The 22747-nt window shown below is 49.3% G+C and overlaps 11 protein-coding genes across 11 annotated transcripts; 3 read left to right on the top strand and 8 right to left on the bottom strand.

The window, feature by feature from the left end:
- Positions 1 to 30: 30 nt before the first annotated feature.
- Positions 31 to 3869, bottom strand: N7525_006133 (ABC transporter B family protein; the record flags this gene model as incomplete). Its single annotated transcript, XM_002564046.2, has 2 exons — positions 31 to 382; positions 436 to 3869. 2 exons carry the CDS (start codon positions 3867 to 3869, stop codon positions 31 to 33), a joined length of 3786 nt encoding a protein of 1261 aa, XP_002564092.2.
- Positions 3870 to 4625: 756 nt separating this feature from the next.
- Positions 4626 to 5851, bottom strand: N7525_006132 (Zn(II)2Cys6 transcription factor domain-containing protein; the record flags this gene model as incomplete). The annotated part of the gene is made up of 2 exons (XM_002564047.1): positions 4626 to 5708; positions 5783 to 5851. 2 exons carry the CDS (start codon positions 5849 to 5851, stop codon positions 4626 to 4628), a joined length of 1152 nt encoding a protein of 383 aa, XP_002564093.1.
- Positions 5852 to 6688: 837 nt separating this feature from the next.
- N7525_006131 (RTA1 domain-containing protein) lies at positions 6689 to 7678 on the top strand (the record flags this gene model as incomplete). Its single annotated transcript, XM_002564048.1, has 3 exons — positions 6689 to 7398; positions 7452 to 7526; positions 7588 to 7678. The coding sequence occupies 3 exons, from the start codon at positions 6689 to 6691 to the stop codon at positions 7676 to 7678; spliced, it is 876 nt and encodes a 291-aa protein (XP_002564094.1).
- A 449-nt stretch (positions 7679 to 8127) lies between these two features.
- On the bottom strand, positions 8128 to 8834 carry N7525_006130 (putative ubiquitin conjugating enzyme; the record flags this gene model as incomplete). Its single annotated transcript, XM_002564049.1, has 3 exons — positions 8128 to 8381; positions 8447 to 8539; positions 8678 to 8834. The coding sequence occupies 3 exons, from the start codon at positions 8832 to 8834 to the stop codon at positions 8128 to 8130; spliced, it is 504 nt and encodes a 167-aa protein (XP_002564095.1).
- Positions 8835 to 9252: 418 nt separating this feature from the next.
- N7525_006129 (uncharacterized protein) lies at positions 9253 to 10407 on the bottom strand (the record flags this gene model as incomplete). The annotated part of the gene is made up of 2 exons (XM_002564050.1): positions 9253 to 10203; positions 10255 to 10407. 2 exons carry the CDS (start codon positions 10405 to 10407, stop codon positions 9253 to 9255), a joined length of 1104 nt encoding a protein of 367 aa, XP_002564096.1.
- Positions 10408 to 11294: 887 nt separating this feature from the next.
- On the bottom strand, positions 11295 to 12484 carry N7525_006128 (carnitine:acyl carnitine antiporter; the record flags this gene model as incomplete). Its single annotated transcript, XM_002564051.2, has 4 exons — positions 11295 to 11957; positions 12033 to 12049; positions 12129 to 12177; positions 12236 to 12484. The coding sequence occupies 4 exons, from the start codon at positions 12482 to 12484 to the stop codon at positions 11295 to 11297; spliced, it is 978 nt and encodes a 325-aa protein (XP_002564097.1).
- Positions 12485 to 13530: 1046 nt separating this feature from the next.
- N7525_006127 (CFEM domain-containing protein) lies at positions 13531 to 14473 on the bottom strand (the record flags this gene model as incomplete). The annotated part of the gene is made up of 4 exons (XM_002564052.2): positions 13531 to 13803; positions 13855 to 14087; positions 14151 to 14328; positions 14390 to 14473. The coding sequence occupies 4 exons, from the start codon at positions 14471 to 14473 to the stop codon at positions 13531 to 13533; spliced, it is 768 nt and encodes a 255-aa protein (XP_002564098.2).
- A 262-nt stretch (positions 14474 to 14735) lies between these two features.
- Positions 14736 to 14915, top strand: N7525_006126 (uncharacterized protein; the record flags this gene model as incomplete). The annotated part of the gene is made up of 1 exon (XM_002564053.2): positions 14736 to 14915. One exon carries the CDS (start codon positions 14736 to 14738, stop codon positions 14913 to 14915), a length of 180 nt encoding a protein of 59 aa, XP_002564099.2.
- A 1458-nt stretch (positions 14916 to 16373) lies between these two features.
- N7525_006125 (uncharacterized protein) lies at positions 16374 to 17976 on the top strand (the record flags this gene model as incomplete). The annotated part of the gene is made up of 2 exons (XM_002564054.1): positions 16374 to 16502; positions 16570 to 17976. 2 exons carry the CDS (start codon positions 16374 to 16376, stop codon positions 17974 to 17976), a joined length of 1536 nt encoding a protein of 511 aa, XP_002564100.1.
- A 644-nt stretch (positions 17977 to 18620) lies between these two features.
- Positions 18621 to 19556, bottom strand: N7525_006124 (uncharacterized protein; the record flags this gene model as incomplete). Its single annotated transcript, XM_061213620.1, has 2 exons — positions 18621 to 19479; positions 19537 to 19556. The coding sequence occupies 2 exons, from the start codon at positions 19554 to 19556 to the stop codon at positions 18621 to 18623; spliced, it is 879 nt and encodes a 292-aa protein (XP_061070641.1).
- A 1319-nt stretch (positions 19557 to 20875) lies between these two features.
- On the bottom strand, positions 20876 to 22660 carry N7525_006123 (uncharacterized protein; the record flags this gene model as incomplete). The annotated part of the gene is made up of 3 exons (XM_002564056.1): positions 20876 to 21952; positions 22006 to 22500; positions 22559 to 22660. 3 exons carry the CDS (start codon positions 22658 to 22660, stop codon positions 20876 to 20878), a joined length of 1674 nt encoding a protein of 557 aa, XP_002564102.1.
- Between the last annotated feature and the right edge of the window lie 87 nt (positions 22661 to 22747).

Here is a 22747-nt window from a genome sequence, read left to right as displayed (position 1 = left end):
GGGAAGGTTCGAGCCCAAAAGGATCACCACCTATTTTTCTAGGTTCTGTAAGCTCAACATTGCAAAATAACGCCCTCGTCTTCGTATGAGCTCAGCGTGTGTCCCGGACTCGGTGATCACACCGTCCTCTAGGAAGCAGATGAGGTCCGCATTCCGGACAGCACTCAAGCGATGGGCAATCGCAACTGTCGTGCGCTGCTTTGCAGCTTGGTCTAGCGCAGCCTGGACGACACTTTGGGATTCCGAATCCAGCGCTGAAGTGACTTCATCTAGTAACAAGACACTGGGCCGTCTCAGAAGGGCCCGCGCAATTGCTAGTCGCTGTTTCTGGCCACCGGAAAAGTTGTTTCCTTTCCCTCCACACATCGTATTGAACCCGAGACTGTATGATCAAGTCAGTTGCTGCTAGTGATGGTTATTTGGTGGATGACCTACGGCAGCGAACGGATAAAATCAAGTATATTTGCATCCTTGCAGATGATCTCCAATTCTTCCTGAGAATACTTTGATGCATCGAGTCCGAGGAGCAGATTATCTCGGATGGTGCCCTGGAAGAGTGTGGGCTCTTGATCCACGAGTGCCACTTGATTGCGGTAGGCGCTCATATCCATTGAGGAGAGATCCAGGCCGTCCATTGTGACAATACCGGCCAGTGGGTGGTAGAAACGCTCTAAAAGTGCAACAATGGTGCTTTTCCCGCATCCACTGGGTCCAACTAGGGCGATGTATTTACCCTTGTGTACAGTGAGATCGAGACCTTTTAGTATTTGCCGGTCGGGGCGCGTAGGATACGAAAAGTGGACATTCCGGAATTCAATGGTCCCCTGCAAAAGAGTTGCAGGTTCGACAAAGTCCAATGGGCGCTGTGGTTGTCGATCCAATAGCCCTTTAAGTCGGGTGGCCGAAAGTTTTGCCTTTGCTAAATCTGGCGAGCTGCTAAATATCGAGCCAGCAGCATCACCACAAATGTTAACGGCAGCAAAACTCAGGATGAACTGGAACAATCCATACTCCCCACTGATAACGAGGGTGCCACCATACCATAAGCCAAGGGCAGTACACAACAAGGGTGCCGATTGCGAAAACGCAAAAAGGCCCGAAGATGTCAGGCTTGAGCGAATGCTCTTCGAGTCTTGTTCGGCTAGCTTATGGTGAAATACTCTTGCAACCTCGGACTCACGGTTCAGAGATAAGATGGTGCGGATGGCCGAGACCGCTTCACTGGCCAATGATGCTGTTTCTTGATACACTTGGCGAAGATGGGCCTCAAGCTGAGCCATGACGCGGAATCGAAGAAATCCACACATCAAAAGAACAGGTACTGTAGCTGCACCGACAAGGCCAAGTTTCCATCCGACAGCCATGCTGGTTGCGATGGCACCGATGAGAGTTGTCAGTGCCATGATGTAATTCCCAATCGCGTAGCAACCCATGCCTGCCATACTGGCTGGCTCAGTGCCGAGAAATGACACCAATGCGCCCACACCGTGCTCCTCCATGTCAAAGAAAGACATGTCTGTCTCGAGAAGGGCCCGGAAGGAAAGGTCACCGAGACGACGGATAAGCCTCTCTGTGCATTTTCCGAGAGCAGAAGCTTGAGCCGAGTAGGCGAAGAACTGCACGAAAGCCAGGACAACATGCATTCCAGCCCATAGATTTGTCTCAGACCGAAGCTGCGGGGATTCAGTGGGAGGTCTGGCGAGTGCCACAAGACATTTGGCCAGAAAGACTGCCTGGACGGGTGCTCCAGCTCCTGTTTGGATTGAAGCGAGAAAGCCCATTGACACCAGTTTTATAGAGTCCTTGTGAAAACTATTCACAAACCTCAGAAGGGTCTGCATTGAATACTGATGGGGTGGCCGATCCAGACTCGCGAGAGCATCTGCGCCCTTACGCACTGTGTCAAACAAAGGACCTCCACTTCCGACAAGCGGCGGAGCCTCCTTTTCTGACTCTACAGAAACAGACTTAGCATGAGGGATGGGAACCCCCAAAGAATCATCATCGTCGGGAGGTTTCTTCTCGCTCAGGTTGACAGCCTGTGATTTGGCCAGTCGACTATAAACTCCATTGAGACGTTGAAGAAAGTCATGGTTGCCTTGTTCGATAAGCTGACCTCCAGACAAGACAATAATCTTATCCGCGGATTTGACAGTCGACAAACGATGAGCTACAACAATGGTCGTTCTCCCTTGAGATGCTTTCTCGATTGCAGCTTGAACAATGGATTCACTCATCGAGTCCAAGGCTGAGGTAGCTTCATCAAGGAGAAGTATTCGAGGATCGGAAATGAGGGCGCGAGCAATAGCAATGCGCTGTTTCTGGCCGCCGGAAAGCAACACGCCGGCCTCGCCGACAAGGGTATCGTAGCCGTCAGGTAACTTGGTGATAAAGTCGTGGGCATTCGCGAGGCGAGTGGCACCGTAAACAATATTCTCGATATTTTCCCTGGATGCATTTTCATCGGGCGTTCCAACCAGGCCATACCGGATATTCTCGAAGATAGTCGTAGCAAACAATGTGGGTGACTGTTGGACCAGCGAGATTTGCTGTCTCAGCCAATTTGGGCTCAACTCTGAGAGTTTATGACCGTCCAAGAGAATATCGCCGGAAACGGGGTCATAGAAACGCTCGAGAAGTTCGATTATAGTACTTTTTCCGGACCCAGATGGTCCAACAATGGCTGTCGTTTTTCCTGGCTCAATATCCAAGCTTAGGTTGTCCAAAACAACGATATCTGGTCTTGAAGGGTAAATGTGTCTCACATTTTGCAACTCAATATGACCGAGCACGCTGTCTAGACTTCCCTCCGAAAACCGATTGGCGGTCCCTGAAGGCCTTCGATCAATGGTGCTGTATAGTCTTGATCCAGCAGCCGTGGCAATAGTAAATACTTGAAGTGGAGGGACGATGCCGCCGAGGCAGGCGATACCGGTCACTGTCGCGAGGATAATTGTCAAAACATCGACGTACGATGATGTGCCCGCTACTAGGAAGCGTGAACCCATCCAGAACCCTAAGCCGATAGCCAGGTAAATAACGGCAAAAACAGCACCGAGCAGGGCGCCAGATATGAGTCTGGCATTATTTGCAAAGCGTTCAGCTTTAGCTAGAGAGCCATCGTATCGAGCCACAAGCTCAGATTGCGCATTGAGCCCCACGACCGTTCTGATGGAGGAAAAGACCTCTTCGACAATGGTACCAGATTCTGCGGTCTCTCCCAACCATTGCTGGCGATACTTTGTGAGCATTATACCGGCAGCTGCAAACACTAGGGCGATGCATATGAGGCTGGAGGCCAGGATGAGGGTCAACCTCCAATCTCGCATGAAACTTATGACAAAAGCTGCGACAACCGATGCGGAGCACTGTACGGCGACGCTGACTTTCTCTGAAATACCGTCTCGAATCAGATTTGCGTCGGCAGTGATACGAGTGGATATTTCTCCGGCTCCAATGTTGTCGAAGAAGGCAATATTTTGACTCAGAAGCGCGGCCAAGTACCGTTCTCTGATCCGACTCGATAATATGATGCCAGTGCGGATGAATCCGATATTCGCAATGTAGCATGACACTATTTCGCCCAGAAAAAGATATACGAAGTAAATTGTGAAGCGCGTCAATTCGCTATTGGACCTGTCTTGGGATGGACCACCGGACCAGCTGGCTTGTATGCTGCCAATCAATAAGCCTGTTAACAGCGCCGGCATTGTTGTGATTGCCCCGGCGATGGTCGCAGCAAGAAAGGATACACCGATAATGAACCAATCTTTCTTGGTCGCATATCGGAAGAGTTGGAGATAATTAATCTTGATTATGGGGGTTGTGATTTGCTGGGCGAGTATTTCCTGCTCCGATATGCTTGCCATACTGAAAGAGTCAGAAGTGAAAGGGTGAAGGTGGTGAACTTGGTGAACATAACGAGAAAGAATCCGGAGATGAGCGAATATTTGATAAATCAGTGATCTGTCGCCCCCATCTGCCAAGTGACAGGGATCCCACTAGGCTCTCACTTTTTGTTACAAAAGTTACAGTCACATACATATGCTCTTATGCTCTTATGCTCTTATAGCTGTCAGGGCCTTCCATTATAGCCTCACCTATATAAAAACTGTATAAAGCTACCTACCTAGGTAGGTATATACCAAAGGCTATACATAGAAAAAGACCATTTCACAAATCAACCCTTTTTGGCCTTTTTCTGCTGTCTACCCAACAAACTAAGGAGAATATCTATGTAACCAGACATTCAAAAAGTCTATCAGAGAAGACTACCTGAGAAGATCAGCCTACGGCCGCATACACGACGATTCTTGTATTAGTCAGACTAGATTGCCATGTCTAATATAAGTTGGGTACATATATATATCTAGACAAAGTCCGCCCGAGAACAAGCAGAACATTGAATAGACCCTCCAAGAACTACAAAACGACGATTATGCCTCTGTGGAATGATGGATTAGCGGCATCTTGTCTGATTCTTTCGGTTTTTACTTATATCAATTATATATTTTCCTGCATTCCATATCTCTATGATATTGTAACAACCTTGGAAGGCGGCAAAGGGATCTACCTAAACGGCGATCGTTTGTTTCCTTATATAAATTCTAAGCAGGTATAGTACATCAGAGTCCCATCTTTTTCTGTGGCCAAGCTACAGCGTTGGCCCATTCAATATCTTCGGGATGCAATGTATCCAATAATTCAGAGACTAATGCCCGCCCCGAACCTCGAGCCCACCAATGCTGACCATCAAGCTCCCCAAGCAACACACCCCAGTGCATGAGAACCAGCAATGCTAAAGGCTGCCGGCGTCGCACATTGTCCACGAATTCCTTGTCGATCATAGCGAGCCAAGCCAGAACGTTTGCAGGGTCAACAGAATCGGCCACTCTGGTTGAGAAGTGCCGCAAGTAGACAATAGCATCTTTGTTGACCTGATGCTGATCGGGGTCGATACCGGCGAGGGTCTCATCATTTAAAGTGCCGAGTCGGTCCAGGGCAACCCGCGTGTCGCTATCTAGACCCGCTGAGCCAGCATCCCAATAGTTTCTTCGACGAAAGAGCTCTAGTTTCATCCAAGATTGACCAATCCGGTGGATTTTTCTCACGCCTTGCAAAAGTTCAAATACGACGACGATATTCTCTGTTATGCTTGAACTTTCCCCGCGGGCAGCAGTGACTCTTGGCAGAGCAATGCCTATAACAGTGGTGATAATGGACTGCGCCAGCGCAGCCTCGCAGTTCAGTGGATTGATGCTGTCAACAGCTGCGCGATATGGTGCAAATGTGAGATTGTGATATTGAAGTGCAACGTCAATGTACACCAGCGATGCCGGTGGCTCAATGGTGGCGGCAATATGAAGAGCCCCCAGGGCCAAAATGCCATTCATTAAAAAGTCATACTGAAGAGCCAGACGAGGAATGGCAATTTGCCAGACGTGATGCTCCGAGTTGGAAGAGCAAAGACTCCTAAAAGTTTCGGTAGAAAACTTGTGCATAAGCTCCAGATCTCGTACCCCTGAAGTGGTTGGAGAAACGGAAGATGCTAGGCTAGGGATCCTAGTCCGCAGGGGACTTGGGTCTATTATAGCCAACGGGGCCGGGGTCTGGCTGGTTTGTGAATCGGGCCGAGGCGGCGCTCTAAAATATGTGCATGAGAGTTCTCGCGAAATACAATTGGAGCACGGTGGCCCCTTTTCGTCACACTGCGGTCGTTAGTCTCGTTATTTGATGGAGCCCGGATCAATCTATGGGGCCATCCCGAGTTTCCAAAACTAACCTTGACGCGACGTCTCTTGCACTGGTCGCAGCCTTGGCGGGATTTTGTATGCGCTCTGCGAGGAGGCATCTGGGAGACCTCGGTACGTGAGAGTCCATATAATCGGTTGGCTCGGATCCTTTGAGATGCGGAAGAGAAGAAGATAATACGAAGGGATCACGTGCACCGGAACTATAAAAAAAAACTATTCACAACTTGTCTTGATTTCCCTCTTCTGTATGGTTTTGTCTTTTATAATTTCTGCCGTCTACTTCTTCGGATGATTCCCATTTGACAATGACTCTTGAAACAGCCATGGTCGCTTCGCCCCCAAGTCAGTCGATATACCCGTACACTCAGGGATCATTACATGGTCACATGTGTCAACAAAGCCCTAGAGAGGATTTGAAACTATGAACTCGGTCCCGGTCGACATTATACCTAGGTTTTATAGATTCTAGAAAGAAAGGAAAAAGTCTCGGACAAAAATATCTCGGGCCAAAAGCAACAATTCTCCGACAGGACCAAAGCGCCTTATAGAAACAAGTGGATCCGATGTAAGCGACGTGGAGAAAACGAGAACGAGAACGAGAACGACAGCAGTGGACAGCAGTGGACAGCCAATAGCAATGCATTTTGGGGCAGTTTCATCCTGTCTAATCCAATTTAGGGCTCCACTTGCTGGAACGGTCGTTGCTGCGGTCCCTTGGCGTAGTCCTGCCTGATAGTTGATAATTTATGATTTGATATCAAATTCTCCTGGGATTTCTCGGCGAGACTCTAGACAGTTCTTTTTCTCTTGATCTGGTTATCTTGTCATCTCACTCCTGGGACTTATCTTCGCTTTCTCACCCCAGCTCTTTCTCTTATTCTCCTTCCCTCTGCTCCATCTCTCTTTCCTTTCGTTTACACGTATCTCACCCCAACATGGCGAGCTACGCTACTTGCTCTGAAGTAGGCCCACAATGTCCCGTTGAACTCACCACTTACGGTTATTACCCCAATTTCGGCGGCAACATCTTCTTCATCGTCTTCTTTGGCTTGCTCGGAATATGCCAAACCGGTCTCGGCGTCTACTACAGAACATGGACATTCTTGACGGCTCTCCTCGTTGGCACATTTATGGAAATGGCCGGGTACATTGGCAGGGTTCTCATGCATGACAACCCATGGTCCGGACCTGCATTCAAGCTGCAGATCGTGTGTCTGGTACTCGCGCCGACCTTTGTCGCGGCGGGTGTCTACCTGACATTGAAGCATATCATTCTGAGCTTGGGAGCCGAACACTCAATCTTAAAGCCGCGCCTTTTCACCTGGATCTTCATCGGATGCGACATTGGATCTCTCGTTTTGCAGGCCGCAGGAGGTGGCGTCGCTGCAGCTGCTGGAAATACGAACTTTGAACTGCTCAAAGCAGGCGACGACATTATCATCGCCGGTATCGCCTTCCAGGTTGCCACCATGACTGTATGTGGATTCTTTGCTGTCGTGTTCTTCTGGAGGGTCTTCAAGCGCGGTGATGGGTTTTCGGGAGAGAAGAACCTCGATTTTTCACCAATTGTTCCCAAGTGGATGCCGTTCGTCGTGGGCGCTGAGGTCTTTGCCTATTTCACAGTCTTGATTCGGTGTATCTATCGGTAAGAGCCAATGTCCGAGTCAAATAAGGCACTTTACTGACCTCGATATCTAGTATCCCGGAGATGGCTGGCGGCTGGGGAAACCCGCTGATGCAGAAGGAGAATGAGTTCCTTGTCTTGGATGGAATGTAAGTGGCCTCTTGGTTCCTTTGAAAGTCCTGGAGGAAGTCATAGCTGACATGTCATTAGGATGATTGCTCTGGCCTGTCTGGCCTTCACCATCTTCCATCCCGGAGTCTTCCTTCCATCGCTGCGCTTCGCGCCCAAGAACCGTGCTTAAAACGCTATGTCTACTTGTGATGCTGCGTTTTGGCGTTGTTTTAAGAGATCATTTCTTCCAGTTTGTTTGTCTATGCTGGAAACGATACTTAATCAGGGTGGAATCAATAATCTAAGAATCAACTGCCACTCTACGACTGTGCCGAATTTACGTCAAATATTCAGGAGTTTCCTCGTAAATAGATTTGATCCCAAACCAGTGAGACAAAGATGTCAGGAATTAAACTCCAGCTCTCATGAAAATCGCAAAGAAATGCACCACAAAGGAACCAGAGAAACCAGAGATCGAGAGCATGGCAAAGCATTGCTCGCTCTATGCAATCAAGAAGAGAACCACCGCTCACCACGGTACATTGAACAAGAAAGGGAAGAAAAAGAACCCCGGCAACCCCATGTTAAATCAGATTATAACCCACCATCTTAAATTGCCATGAATAATTAAACCGTGTTTCAGTCATCCAATGTGAGACGGACACACCGACGGACGCGCTTCTTAAACTCCGCAGGGTCCTCACGCCATAGCCGAGCAGCCTCCACATTCGCCGGGCTTTCATCGTTCGGGCTGGAAAGCATAGAAATGACAGACAGCAGGATCGTCTCGGGGGTTTGCACAGGAGACCAGCGTTCCGAAGCCGACTCATATCCGTATTTGTCCTCCTCGGGTGGGTGCAGGATGGAAATGCAGACGTCGCCATTCTCGTAAACTATCGAATCACAGTAATTGGTGAGTGAATTGTCTATGAAAGATCATTCAATAGGAACCACATACTATTCGGATGGAAGATGGGGGATTCAAACTTCATCTTCGGCGGCCGGTGAGGGTATTCTGGTGGGAAAGAGAGACGGGCTCGGAAGAAACCACCTACGCAAGCAAACTTGTCAGTATTCTTCAACACACTTTCGGGCAGGACAACGTATATCCCCAGGCGGCGTTGTATTTGCCACAGCACCAGCCCAGGAATTTGACGTTGGACCCTGATATAGCACAATCATCACATACCTCCATACAGCTTCACATCATCTGATATCATGAGCATAACCTCCCATTCGAAAACGTTGTTATCGACCAAGCCGCAACTGATTCCGGGGATGTCCTTATCGGACTGCATCTGCTGCAGTTGGCGGGACAGCATGCGCCCGGCAGGTGAAGTCGCCATGCTGATAATCAGGAAAGAGAAAGCAGAAAGACAGAGATGGAAAATTCTGTCGATATCCGAAGCCGATTTCAATGTCAAAAGGAGGACAAAGAGGAGAAGATGAGGAGAAGGTGAGGGGCGCAAAAAGAAATGAAGGCGGTAAGACTAAAGCGGGGTTTAAATAGCCAAGATGGGAAGGCGGTATGCAACATGGGCACGTAATCGGCTACTATCTGGAGTTGCAGACCTGATTTTTGAGGACCTTAGGAATGCCATGATGTTTGAATCTCGTAGGTCATAATGCAAGTTAGACTATCGTATGGGGCAAACATTCCGATCTCTCCCAGTGATATAGATATAGCAAAGGCATCAATTACACACACATCCAGAGCATTCTTCGTGATCTACCATCTGAGATTCATCGGATCTCAATGGTCTTTTACTCCCAGCTCATTTGGAACCCAGGGGCATCTGAGTTAACGGGCTTGGCAGTCTTGAACATCCAAAAGACCTGAGCACCAAGTACCAAAGCAGCGAAGATACCAAGCGCCACCTCCATGGCGAATGTCTTGCCAATAACCTTGGCGAAGCGGACACGGGCAGCCCAGTCAAAGGTAGTCCATGCATCCATGAGGCCAATCTTGCCGCTGCCACCGGTGATGGCAGGGCTGACTTTACCCCCGAAAGAGCGATCAAATGGCACAATAGTCTCATCCTCTTCAGGAAGCATAGAGGCAGCCACCCGGACAAAGATGACACGAGCTGGCATAGAGATCAGGAATGCCAGAAGAGCAGGAATCACACCGGCACCCATAAAACGGTAGATGGCAACCATAGGTGGGACATCCTGGTCACCGGCAGCATCGAGCCAGCCAGCAAACTTGGCAATGGCCATGGGGATGAAGAAAGCAGCAGCGGTGAGAATATCCTGGAGAGCAGCAGCTGGGGCAATCTTAATCCAGGTCTTATAGCTGGGGATACGCTGGTAGGCACTCTTTGGGGAGGGCTCAGAGATGACGATGTGCACCCAGGCCATCTGCCAAGTAGCCAGGAGAACGCTCAGAATAGACTGAACAATAAACTGGCCCAGGTATGACGTGGTAGGAACAGGGATTAAAGATGACAGGAATCCACGGACCACGGTGTAGCCCACGAACATGGTCATTCCACGGAAGCGAGACCAGTAGCCAGCACGGGAGCGCAGGTGCTTCACAGTGGTGCGCAGCTTGCTGGTGATAGGCTTGGGGGGAGTAGGAGCAACCAGCTCAGGATCTTCGTCGTTGGTTGGCTTGGTGGGATCAGGACTGGGAGTAATGCGCACGTAGATATCGGGGTTGGTATCTTCAACTACAGCCAGAGTCGCGACCACCATTCCGTAGGTATACTCGACCTGTCGGGTGTTAGTTCCATGAGATTACATCTGGGAAATTGTATCACTTACAGCCCAGAAAGCAAAACAAAACAAGACAACAGTGATAGAAAACAAAGCGACCACGCCTCCATTTGGCTGTTGCTGCTGAGGCTTATCCGATGACTGCATGTGAGTAGCAACAAGCTCGGCGCCCCGGCGCATTAGGGCATTAGTGACGGACATAATGAAGCCGACACCGATGGTGAATATATATTCGATGAAAATGAGATGGAAGCTTTCCAAGGTTGGAAGAGCAAAGATGAGAGGGGAAGATGGGGGCTTTTATCTGATACAAAGGCAGGCAGCAGACCGCTAGCGCCGGACCCGTCGGTACTCTTACAGTACTTAAACTTTGCTGGTGCTCCACCTACAATCCCAGGTACCTGTCGTGTACCCTTTAATCAGCCTCACTCCAGTTGTAGTTGGAACTTAAACATTTTCCTTGCTCTCTAGTAAGATGGCCATATTATAACTATTTACTTTTCAGAGGTCCACGGAGTCCTACTCGGATGGTATAAATATAGAACCTCCTGAGATCATCGGCGTCCAATTCCCTCCGTGCCGACCATGCATCGCCCCCAATCAGCCATGGCCCCCTATGTTAGCGCTAAATCCAGGCTGTAGAGCACTCTCATAGGCGAATCTGGCTCGGCCAATTCTTCCCCTCGCCCATTTAAACCTGTTTGGACATTAGCGCAGATATGGAGTGGGGAAGAAAAAAAAACTTCTTGTTGAGCCTCAACTGTCTCAGGCACAGTGGGTATGCTGCCTATATCCCATCAATCAATTCCTACATATACGAATGGTATTGGATGATGAAATTTGCCCAAAGCTTGTGCACATTCTAGATCTAATGTGACATGGCTAACTCCTGGCACTTATACACCAAAAGAGACCTTCTATAGAATATCGGAAATCAACCAAAGATCTAAAATGACACAAGACGTGATCAGAAAGATGCACGCCAATCAAAGCCAAATCATGGTCGCAAACAACCATCCGTGGATGGGACACAAAACGCTGCAAAAAGAGATCAATCATGGTATGTACACAAAGCATTCCCGTCAACTTTAGTCAAAGAGTTTCTTCATGCCCTTGTGTGCCAGCTCAACGCCAAGGAAAGTGGCAGCATTAGCAGGGACCGCACGAGCCAGAGCTGGTCCGAATCCAGGGAAGAAGGCCTTGAAACCGCCGCTAGCGTAAACTGAGCGGATAACACCACTCATAGTAGGCTTGCCCGGCGCGCTCTGCAGGCGGGACTTGACAGTGTCAACGGGGAAGACAGGAATCCACATGGCGATACCGGCAGCACCACCAGCACACACAACGGCAGATAAGGAGAGCTCGCCCGTCACATTGCCTTCGGCATCCTTGGGGGTCAAGGAGCGCTTGATGTACTCGTAGGCCGCGAAATAGGCGGCGGAGCCGGGGCCATCACGCGCCAACGTCATGGCGCTACCACGGAACACGCTGCGAACACCACCTTCCTTGTACAGCTGACGCACGACATCCATACCACCGGAGTACTTGGGCTTCTCACCTGGGGCCAGAGTCTTCTGGCCCTGGATCTGGAGGAGAACCTTGACACGCTCGAAGGGTGCGGTGATCAGAGTCATAGGGATAGCGGAAAAGAAACCTGCAGAAGAGATCTGCGCAATAGAGTACTGTGGGGTATCGTTCTTGATGGGGACGGTGGAGAACTTGTTCACGAGAGTCTTGCCGACGTCGTAACCCTAATGTTTTGTTAGCATTGCTTCCGATCGGCTCGCGGCTGCTCTGGGTTCCAATATTAAATTAAACAGACGTACCCAAAAGCTGACAGCAACTGTGAAACAGGTCTGGTCAGCGCATAACTCGGCCAATTGCTATGTGAGAGCCATTATAGCTGGTGCTGGAGAACTTACACATGGGAGTGACTCCAACAAGCGGTGCGGAGACACCGGCATACAAGCCCTACGACACCGTTGTCAGTTCGGTCGCGACATATTCGACGTGCTCGTGATAATCATACTCGGGCCAATCCTTCACGGGCAACTGTCTTCCTGACCACATCCATGGCACCCGAGTAAATGCCCTTCTCGGCCGTCTGCAGGCGCACCTTCACCAGATCAAACGGGTGTCCGACAATCACAGCGCAGAGACCACCAGCGGCACCAGCTGCGAGAGAGCGCAGCTGTACAATTGTCTGGTTGACAGCCTTGGTCTCGACGACCTTGAGCTCGTCTTTCAGCTCTTGCGTGGGGGTGGTAGAGGTGGACATTGCGGGCGGGTCGGAGCGGGGAAGAGGTAGGGATGGAGATGGAGGAAGAGAAAAAGAAGAGGAAGAGGAAGGAGAAGACAGGACAGGAGCTAAGCGTAAGATGTAGAGGTAATTAATAGTGCAATAAGCGAAGAAAAAAAAAAAGACCGGAGATCTAATGATTGGGACACCGACAAACCGAAGCCGACTGGTCTTCCCCGGACGAAGGTGTGCCTCGGCTCGGCAACGGAAAAATAGACTTCCCGTAGATAGCACGTAGAAAGGGAGTCTACAGTACTGTGACACCAAATTTTGTATGGGACTTTGGGGATGGTTTGATCTTTTTATAGGAATTGACTCACTTAGGTAGGTATGCTCTTCTTATATAACGTCGGGGGCCTCCGAGTGCGTTGGTCCGGGTGAACGGGAAAGCTCAACTTCTCCACGTTTCCCCCGCGGGATAAAGGATGGCCGCGTTAGGACTAGGTTTTATTGCTGCATCTCCCTATATTCCTAAAACTAAAATGTATGGATGCAGTGCAGATATATATTACCTATATTGCATAACTACAACATATGTGTAGGTACTTGGAAATATAGGTGAGATCTACATGTGTAATATGTGCACCGAACACCGGTCGCGATCACATGGAAATCCACATGCCTTCATCAGTGCGACGCTAACGATAGTAATTAGTATTATGGATACCTTAGCTACGCCCATGTCAGCTCTCATAACTACATATGTTAGACATACGTTAGTTATGGGAGTACTAAAATCCAGGCAATTTGGGTTTAAACAACAGGGTTTGGTTTCCTGTTTGAATGTCTGTTCAACGCCTCAGTACGGAGTATAGAAGGATAAATGCCATAAGATAGATTTCATTCATTAAGCTCGACATTAAATTAACAGCTCCGTAGAGTAAAAAGAAGACAAAACATGATTGTACCCATGAACGCGTTCCATATTGTACCTATACAAGCCAGACGGCGACACATGAATCGTAGCCCATAAATTGATAGAGGGATACATGAGAGCGGCCTCTAAGCCTTCACATGTGAGAAATTTACAGGGCGAGGATGGCGAGCATGCCGAGGACACCCATAGCACCACCGCCAACAGTGGCCATGGGGGCAGCGGCACCCTCGCTGGCGGAGGGAGAAGCAGAGCCGGAAGCAGAGCTATCAGAACCGGAGCCGGAGCCAGACTCGGTGGCTGAGCCGCTGCCAGACTCGCTGCCAGACTCGGAGTCAGACTCAGAGCCACTGCCGGAGCCAGTGGAGGTGGAAGAGGCGCCGGTGCTAGTGCGGGTCACCATGGAACCGGAGGCGTCAGTGCTCTAGAGATATGGTCAGCGTGATCCTGAAGGAGAAGATGAAGTGTGTCTTACGGTGACGGTGGAAACGGAGCCAGTGGTGGAAGCAGAGCCGGTGACGGAGCCAGAGGCGCCAGAGCCAGAGGCAGTCTTGGAGCCAGAAGCGTCAGAGCCGGTGGCAGTCTTGGAGCCAGAGGCATCAGTGCCAGTAGCGCTGGCATCAGAGCCAGTGGTGGAGGCACCAGCACCGGAGCCGGAGGCAGAGCTGGAGCTAGAGTCGGAGTCGGCGTCAGAGCCAGCAACACCACCTGCGATATAATGTTAGTTTACCGTATCAAGTGTTATGGATATGATCCATGGTAGTCACATACCAGGGCACTTGGCGACGGCCATGGCGAGAACCTTCTCGGCGTCGTCGTTGGGGCAGGCCTCCTTGGTGCAGTCACGGATACCGAACTTGTAGTTGTCGCTCTTGCAGAGACAGGCGAGGTCACCAGCCTTGCAACCCAAGTCGGCAGCCTGGTTGCTCATGTTGGAGAGACACATGGACTGGTAACACGGGATGAGATTAGCATTGAGCATGATCCAACAGGGAGTAACTCGAACTCACAGCGCACTCAGAGGCAGAAGGGTCAGCGGCCATGGCGCCAGAGGCGGCCATCAAGGCCAGAGCAACGGGGGTGAAGGACTTCATGATTAGAGATTAGGGGGAAAGGGGATTGAGGATAGTATGTGAGTGTTGCAGAAAGAAGAATTGGCAAAGTGGAAACTGGAAGAAATATATGGGGGGGGGGGGGTCTTTTTATAAAGAGAGCCCTTAGAAACCAAAAAGAAAAACAAACTCTGCATCACAACACACCAGCCACCTGCCCCAGACTACAACATATAAATTTGAGTCTCCATAGTGGACAAAAGAGGAAGAAAGTGGACGATGCGGACGGTACAGCCCAATCATCATGAAGGTGTGGATTGCCCTCGCAGGGCCAGTTGGGACTGTCCTGCTACCCAACGTGGCTATAGGAGCGAGAGAAAATCCATTGCCTGACCCATATGAAGTCATCACGGTATCCAAATCCTGGATCTGCTCACTGAAATGGGGGAGGATCGTCTTGGAGATCGCTCGCACCCCTTCTTGATGCCGATCTCATAGGTTCATCCAATCGCCAAGGGGGTCTTACTCCACTTAATGAATTGGATTTCAGATTTCAGATTTTGGCTTTTTCCACGATGTTCTCCATTATTGGAGCCCTCTCCCATCTTGCCGATGGAGAACTCCGTGTGGCTGCAGGGGTAACCAAGGATTGATAGGTGGTTCATGGTGGCTCATGGTGGCTCATGGGTGGTTCATGGGGGCAGTTCATGGGGTTCCCAAGGTTTTCCGTTCCTTTTCAGCCGATCTGAACAATGTTGAGAGGTCGAAACGGGTGGGGATCGATCCGAATCGGGGGACCGGGAGTACCTCAGTAAATCTGAATTGTCGAATCGCCGGACCTCCCGATCGCACTATTGAAATTTGGGAAACTCAGCTCTTTGCCACTGTGGCTGAACAGCGCCACACTCATCAGTTAGGTATTATTACTATTACTATTACTATTACATACCTACCTACCTAGGTAGGTACTGTCTATTATTCCCAAGGTTATTATTATCAAAGGACTATTCCAAAGCTGTGTCTCTGTGTCTATGTACCGAGTAGTGAAGTACTCTGTCCCGTCTGCTGATCAAGGCTTGTCTAGGAGAACCCCTGGAAAGGGATTAGAGAGATTTGAGATACATAACATTTACTATGTACAACATATGTACGGAGTACTCCGTATTAAAATTGGAATCATTCGGATTTGCATCTTCTCCTTCCTTTTTTGGCTTTTTTCCTTATTTTTCCTTTTCATTAGACTATTCAAATCTTTCGTAGATCGAAATCAAATATTCACCAATTGAATGCGAGACACTACAATACTCTACAACATACGGAGTACACATACATACACTAATCCTCCTAGGAAACATTTTATAGGCTTGACATCACGTGAAATTGTGGAGCCCCTGATCAGTACGTACGGAGTACAGGGTACAGAGTCAGTCCTATTTCCTGGCACATTTTGTTGACATTTTGACATAATCCAACATTATGCGCCAAGCACGCTGAGCATATGTCTAGTAAATGCAGCTGTATGTATGGAGTACTCTGTACTCACCGGCATGTTCCCGCTGTTGTCAAAGCCTGCATCAATTGAAGCTCCTATTCGTGCAGATATCATACCTGGGAACCTGCATAGATTCACCCTTCCCTTGGCAAATTCAGACACCGCTATCCCTAACTTCCTATGTCCTCAAGGCTGAGGTTTTGTCATACGGAGTACCGTGTTGACAACGGTCTCTTATCTCTACACTATAGGCTAAGCCCAACCGGTACTAATGTACTAAATCACTAATGCACTAATGATATTGACGTTACATTTGAGTCCAGCACTACTGCCTCGACCACGAGGTGCTTATCTCGACTTCCCCGCTACAAAAACGCTCCTTCTATACAAACCTCCAGGGCAACCTAGAAAGTTCCAATTATTACTGGTAACCCAGTTTTGCTTACCAAAATGGTTCTCAGAAGTTCAAACTTACCGTTGACCTTGGAATTCGATGCCTTGGTACAGCAGCAGATGGATAAATGGAAAGTCCCCGGACTATCCATGGCAGTGGTTCATGGCTCCAGCACCTGGTCAAAGGTATGGAGACATCCATGGATGATTCACTCGATGAGTATAGAGTGCAGATCACTAAACTACATTTCAGGCGTACGGATTCGCTCAGTTTCCTGATCGCAGGATGACCACCGATTCCCTTTTCTCTACCTGTAGCACCACCAAAGCATTCACCGCAGCGGCCATGTCTCTCGCCATCGACGATAGCAGGAATACCGAATCCCCCCTTCGCTGGGACACACCAATGGCATCCATACTGAGAGATGATTTCGTGCTGGGGAAAGACTACAACACAATGCATACTACCATAGAAGATGCTCTATCGCACCGTTCAGGGCTATCAACTCACGACGCTTGTTTAAGTTTAGCGCATCCCCAGAGATCCCTACGTGAAGCAGTTCGAAATTTGCGACATCTTCCTATAGCCTACGCTCCCCGCACTATCTTCTCTTACAACAACAACATGTATATTGCTGTATCTCATGCATTGGAACAAATCGAAGGCAGAACTCTCGGCGAGACTCTCAAGAAACGCATTTGGGATCCATTAGGGATGAACGACACGTATTTCTCCGTGACAGGTGTCGCGGAGGACCCATCTCTTCGTCCCCGGCTCGTGCAGGGCTACACCTGGGACGCGGACACCGAAACTTACATCGCAGAACCGTACATGAATGACGCCGCTATCACTGGAGCCGGCGCTATGGTGAGCAGCGTACTCGAGTACACCAAGTGGCTACGCGCGATAATCTATCAAAAGGGTCCCATCTCTCCACAAGGCCACATAGAACTGCTGAAGCCACGCACGGTCATCACAGATTGGGAGGAGCTTGTGGGACCTCCTCCGGTCCCATGTCATCTCTATGCTCTGGGGTGGTTTGTGAGTAGTTACCGCGGCAAGCCATTGTACTGGCACAGTGGGAGTTTCGCCGGATTCGGCATTATGGTGGGCTTCGTACCGAGCAACGGCTTTGGCTTTGCTATGATGGGTAACACGGCCAATGCCCGGAATGCGCAGGTGGAGGTTTACATGCACCTTCTGGATCAGTTTACCGGTGGACCAGGGATCCCACACTCAGTGGGCCAGGCGACCGAACCAGAAAACAGGAGGATGAAGGCCAGGTCGGAGTGTATGGAAGAAGCCATCAAACGGCTTTATCCGTCTCTGCCCGATCCTGCTATTCCTCATGCTCTACAGTTAAGCCAATATGCGGGGAGATATGAGCATCCCGCGTACAGTTCTATCACTCTATCCCTCAGAAACGGATGTTTGGTTGCAGACCTACTGGACCGTGCTGTACCTTCCCTTATCACTCTCGCCCATGCAAGCGGGGAGTTCTTTGTGGCGCATCACTACCAGCCCAGGAAAATCGGATCTCTCTCTGGTTACTACGCAACTGAATTCATAGTGGGTTCCAATGGAATTGCCACGGCAATGGGCATGGATGTGGAACCCGCTTTGAATGGGGAGAAGATGTGGTTCGGTCGCAAGTGCTGATGCTTATGATTCAATATTTTATATTCGTCGCCGTGAAATGTCGAAAGTGGATCGGCCTGTATCAATAAAATTTTGAATAGAGCAAAATCTCAATATCAATCCCCCTCTACGAAATTGGAAGGATATACTCCGCAAATTGAAGCCTATTACCAAGTCCATCAGACTTCCCAAGTGGCAATGCGAAAAAAAATACCGATGCCTAACATCCAACCATACACCCTCCACCCTCGGCGATGCCGGCGATGCCGAATCGGCTCGGGATGGGTCCGGTGGAGTCGAACAAAAATTTTATCTGGAAAAGCAGACAGAAGCAAAAATTTAGTGACCGACGCAGGGATCGAACCTGCAATCTCTTGATTCGTAGTCAAGCGCCTTGCCATTGGGCCAGCCGGCCTTGTATGTTGTAGACTCGGGCAAAATATGGCACTATCTTGGGCCAGTCGATATTGGGCATATTTCATCCCAGAAAATGCTCATTTCCAGGCGTATTGTGATAGAGTCATAGATACAGATCGGTAAGAAGAGATATATACAAGGTAAAAGAAAAGAAAAACGTGGTATGAGGGTATGTTAATGCAAGAAAACGCCGTGACAGAAACCGAAAATCAGATGCCGCCCATATCGCCCATACAGTCCAGACCGAGTCATACATTTGACTGGGTAGTGTCTGTCACATAAACATGCGGCACCATGGGGGTCTTTTCAGAAACCGTGCCTTCTTCCACTGAGATAATCCGTGACCTATCGCCTAGTACCTTTTGCCATCCAAGACGTACTCCCAAGGACATCAGCAGCTCTCCGATGAAGAACCCGACCAAGCAGGCCACCAGCCCAGCGGCAGTACCCAGCAAAGCAGGAAGAATGATGGGGCGGATGATTCGCATAAAGGAGTTCTTGTGATGGCTGTTGTGGTGAGGACGACGATGTTCAGGGTGGTGGTGGAGGTGAGCCGGGGTGGCCCAGAAGGAAAAGAAACGAGTCTCCGATCCAGAGTCGGTTGTGGCTTTACTGCTGATGACCCTGATAGCACGGTTTTGAGCAGAAGATTCCGTAAGCGGGGCTGAATCGCGGGCTGGCGCCGTGGTCTTGGACTTGATCTTGGGCTTGTCGAAAATGGAACCGAACCGTGTCCTCCAGTAATTCATCACCCACGTCTGGCTCTTCTGAGATACATGATCTCCCTGATCACTGCCATGAGCTGGTTCGACACGGATGCGAGTCATCTCGTACTTTTCATTTTGGAAGGCGAGAAGGTCGACGACTACTGCGTCCGGTGACACGAGGTTTCCCTGCAGATCGAACCACTCGACTCGCACGCGGATCATATCCGCCGTGGATTCCATTTCGTCTGTGGGGAGTGTTTGAGTCTCGAGCGTGTAGGATAATTCCACAGTCTTGTCACTGGGGTTGAATTCATAGAGGGGCGCGTGCAGCTGCATTATCTCTGATGGAGGATAGACTTGGTGTTCATTGGCGTACAGGCTTCCATTCTGGATGGATAAACTTATAGACTGTACTATGTTAGTGTGGCGAGTAACTGATAAAATAGGTATCACCCACGATTCTTGATCTAACGCCATCTTCGAGGTTGTGGGAAGAAGGAACGAAAGGGAGTCGGAGTCTATGAGGGTTGGGGATGGAAGAAGCGACAGCACTGCCTAGGCAGAGGATTGTCCATAGCAACATAACTACCTAGGTAGTGGGGGTATTGTGAAGTAAAGGATAGAAATAGAAAGAGGGTGAACTGTAGAAAGAACAAAGGAAAAAGAGAGAGAGAGAGAGAGAAGATATTTAACCTTTCAGGGTTCTGGGGTTTTTCTACCCTTATAATACATATTCTACCCAGGTATACTAGGTAATACTAATAAGCACTAATAGTACTAATAGTAGCAGTAATAGTACATAGTATAAGACGGGAAAGCTTAGCGTTGGTTTTTATCCACCGAACATGTTTCACTCGCTTTTAGTGGCTCTTCGGGGGCTATTCTTAGTATATTTGACTCGACTTTTCATTATTGAGAGCCTCATCTGAAATTTTCATGTCTCAAACTTCTTTTCTCTTTCTTTTTCTTCTTTTTCTTCTTCTTTTTTGAGACTTGCAGACTCGTAACCCTTGAGAGCACGTATCTATTAGTATTTAGTACGGAGTACATATTAGAACAGTGCCGATCTGAACGGATCCGGCATTGTTCAGTTTCCTGCTGCCTAGGTATATACTCCATTCTTACGGAGTACCAGTTCCCTACAATTGTCTAACGGTCTTCGCTCTAGCGTAATCCTTCGAAACTGACTTCCAAGGTTCCCGTCAAAACGTGGGATTTCGGGGTGCGCGGACGCCGAACCGCCTCTGGCTATTAGATCGACATGATTCGAGGCAAGAGTGCGAACCCCCAATGTGGTAAGTGAGAAAATGATCAAAAAGTCGTAGATGTGATCGTCCCATAAAGATTGAAAGTCCCTTCCTCCGTATGTACCTCGTACTGGACCCTGAAAATCCACGTTGGCCCCTAACCGCTGCCGACGGGGAATTATTAGCGTGGACATCCGTGGATGTGATAGGATAGAAAACATCGGGGACTTCGAAAATCTTGGCAAAACAAGAAACCCCCAGGCTTTAGTCGAAATAAGCGGTTGGAAATACGAGTACAATGCCAAATTCCCTCAAACTTTAAGGCCCTTTGTCTCGGAATGAAACATCTGACTCATGCTGAAGAGTTATCTACGTATAACTACCATTTATTTATTCCTAGTCCAATCGGCCTCGTCTATGTAACACGTGGATGGCGTAGCATGCGAAGGATATCTCGTCATTCTCATTTAATTGTCTCGGACACTTTAAACCCTGCCCATATATTTACTAGACATCATATGTACACCGTACCTATAACATAATATAGGCTCAAGTTTCCTTATAATAGGGCGCATTTTGCCAGAACCGACAGCGTGGGTTATTGGTCAGGTCTCGCGTCGGCTGGATAGTGTGATTGCCAATGTTCATGAGCCGTGCATGCTGACCATGTTCTCTGAAAACCGGTGCCAGTGGAGATTTCGGCACACCATGCTGGACAAAGCTGGTGAAATAGTCCTGCATGGCCAGCGCCACGGTCACGTTGGCGACCCCCGAGGGCGAAGAGCCACTCCCGTTATTGTAAAAAGTGTACGAGACATCCTGTCCATGTAGCGCGGGTGGTATGCTGAACTTATACGCATAGGTCTCGTTGTAGAAAGCACGATTGATATAATCGGTATTGCACTGGAAGATGAGATCGGAGATGACGAGCGCCGTGCGCGCGACCGAGTCGGTGTATCCATAGGAGCCGTTGTAGACCGGTGGGTAGAGGACATCCAAGACAAAGTCAGACACATTGGCCGGAATATTCGGTGACAAGGTCTTCATTTGAGTTTCCAGACCGGTGCTGTTAACGCTGTCGGGCGAAGTAAAGACCAACCCTTCGTTCGCGTTATGGCCAACCATGATGTTCAAGTTGTGGTCAAAGTCGCCTCGAAGCAGAAGTTGGCCCGGTAGAGCGGGCACGAAGCTGCCGTCCACTACGGGCCCGTAGGTGAATTGTCCCCACTGAGATTTGGTCGCGACCTGGTATGCATTGGCGGCGATCAATTTGTCCGATGGCAATTTCCGGGCTTGTTCAATCGTGCTAACATTGAGAATCCCTAAAAACTGCTGCAGGGTGTCTTCTTGTTGCTCTTCGCCAATGACGGGGACCCAGCCCGGGCTCTGCAAGATCGCTTGCTTGAAGGGTGCAGCACCCCGTGTGCCTCCATAGGCGGTGATCTGATGAAGGATCGATCCTGCTCCGGCAGACTCTCCCATAACTGTGACCCGGGTTGCATCTCCACCGAAAAGGTGAATATTCTTATATACCCAGTCAAGAGCAAACCGTTGGTCGTGGAGTGCTGCGTTGGCGGTGCCATTGGCTGTGATACTGTCACCACCAAGCCAGCCAAATGCGCCCAGCTTGAGAGGAATTAGCATTCTCATGGCACCATCCTAAAGATATTCTAACTTACTCGATAATTTAAGGCGACGTAGACAATCCCATCATTATTTCCCAGCCTGCTTCGCTGAATCAACCCAGTTGGGTTCGAGCTACTTTTGTCTCCTCCCACATACCCTCCGCCATAGATCCACACCAGCACCGGTGCCAAGTTCTTTCGAGATGTCGCCGTTTTATTCTTTGTACGCTCGAAGATGTCTTTGGGGACAACAACGTCAAGGAATAGACAGTCCTCAGTGGTGCGTGGGTCTTGCTCCGCCGCCTTGTACCCATAAGAAGAGATGTTGGTGGATTGAGAGAAGGACTGGTTATAGAAGTAGCTCAAGAGGAAGGCCGGTTGAACATTTGTCGACCACAATGGGGCTGCCTGTGGGCATATCTTTCCCACGGAGCCGTTCTGGATGTGTTCTCTGTTTTCTTTTGGGAGTATAGGGGCCTGGAATCTCAGGTCACCAACTGGAGGTGCCGCATAGCGGATATTGCTGAAATTATAGAGGCCATGGGAGCTCTATTCCGAGTGTTAGATAATAAATTCAGACACCGAATATGAAAAGAACTTAGCTGACATTGAATGAAATTGCTTGGTGTATCTCATATCCCAGATCAACCACAGGTAATTTGGAGGCCAGACACGCTGAAGCCAGCGTCAGCAGTAACACGGTGACCATCTTGACCCCAGAACAGCAAAATAAAAACGTGGGGAGGATAGGTCGTTTCGATCTTCTGTGTTTATATTAATGCCGGGAACCCGGAGG

This window comes from Penicillium rubens (assembly GCF_028828025.1).
Source record: "Penicillium rubens strain IBT 27055 chromosome Unknown utg000002l_segment0_segment0, whole genome shotgun sequence".
Lineage (NCBI taxonomy): Eukaryota > Fungi > Ascomycota > Eurotiomycetes > Eurotiales > Aspergillaceae > Penicillium > Penicillium rubens.
This window is presented reverse-complemented; position numbering and strand designations above follow the sequence as displayed.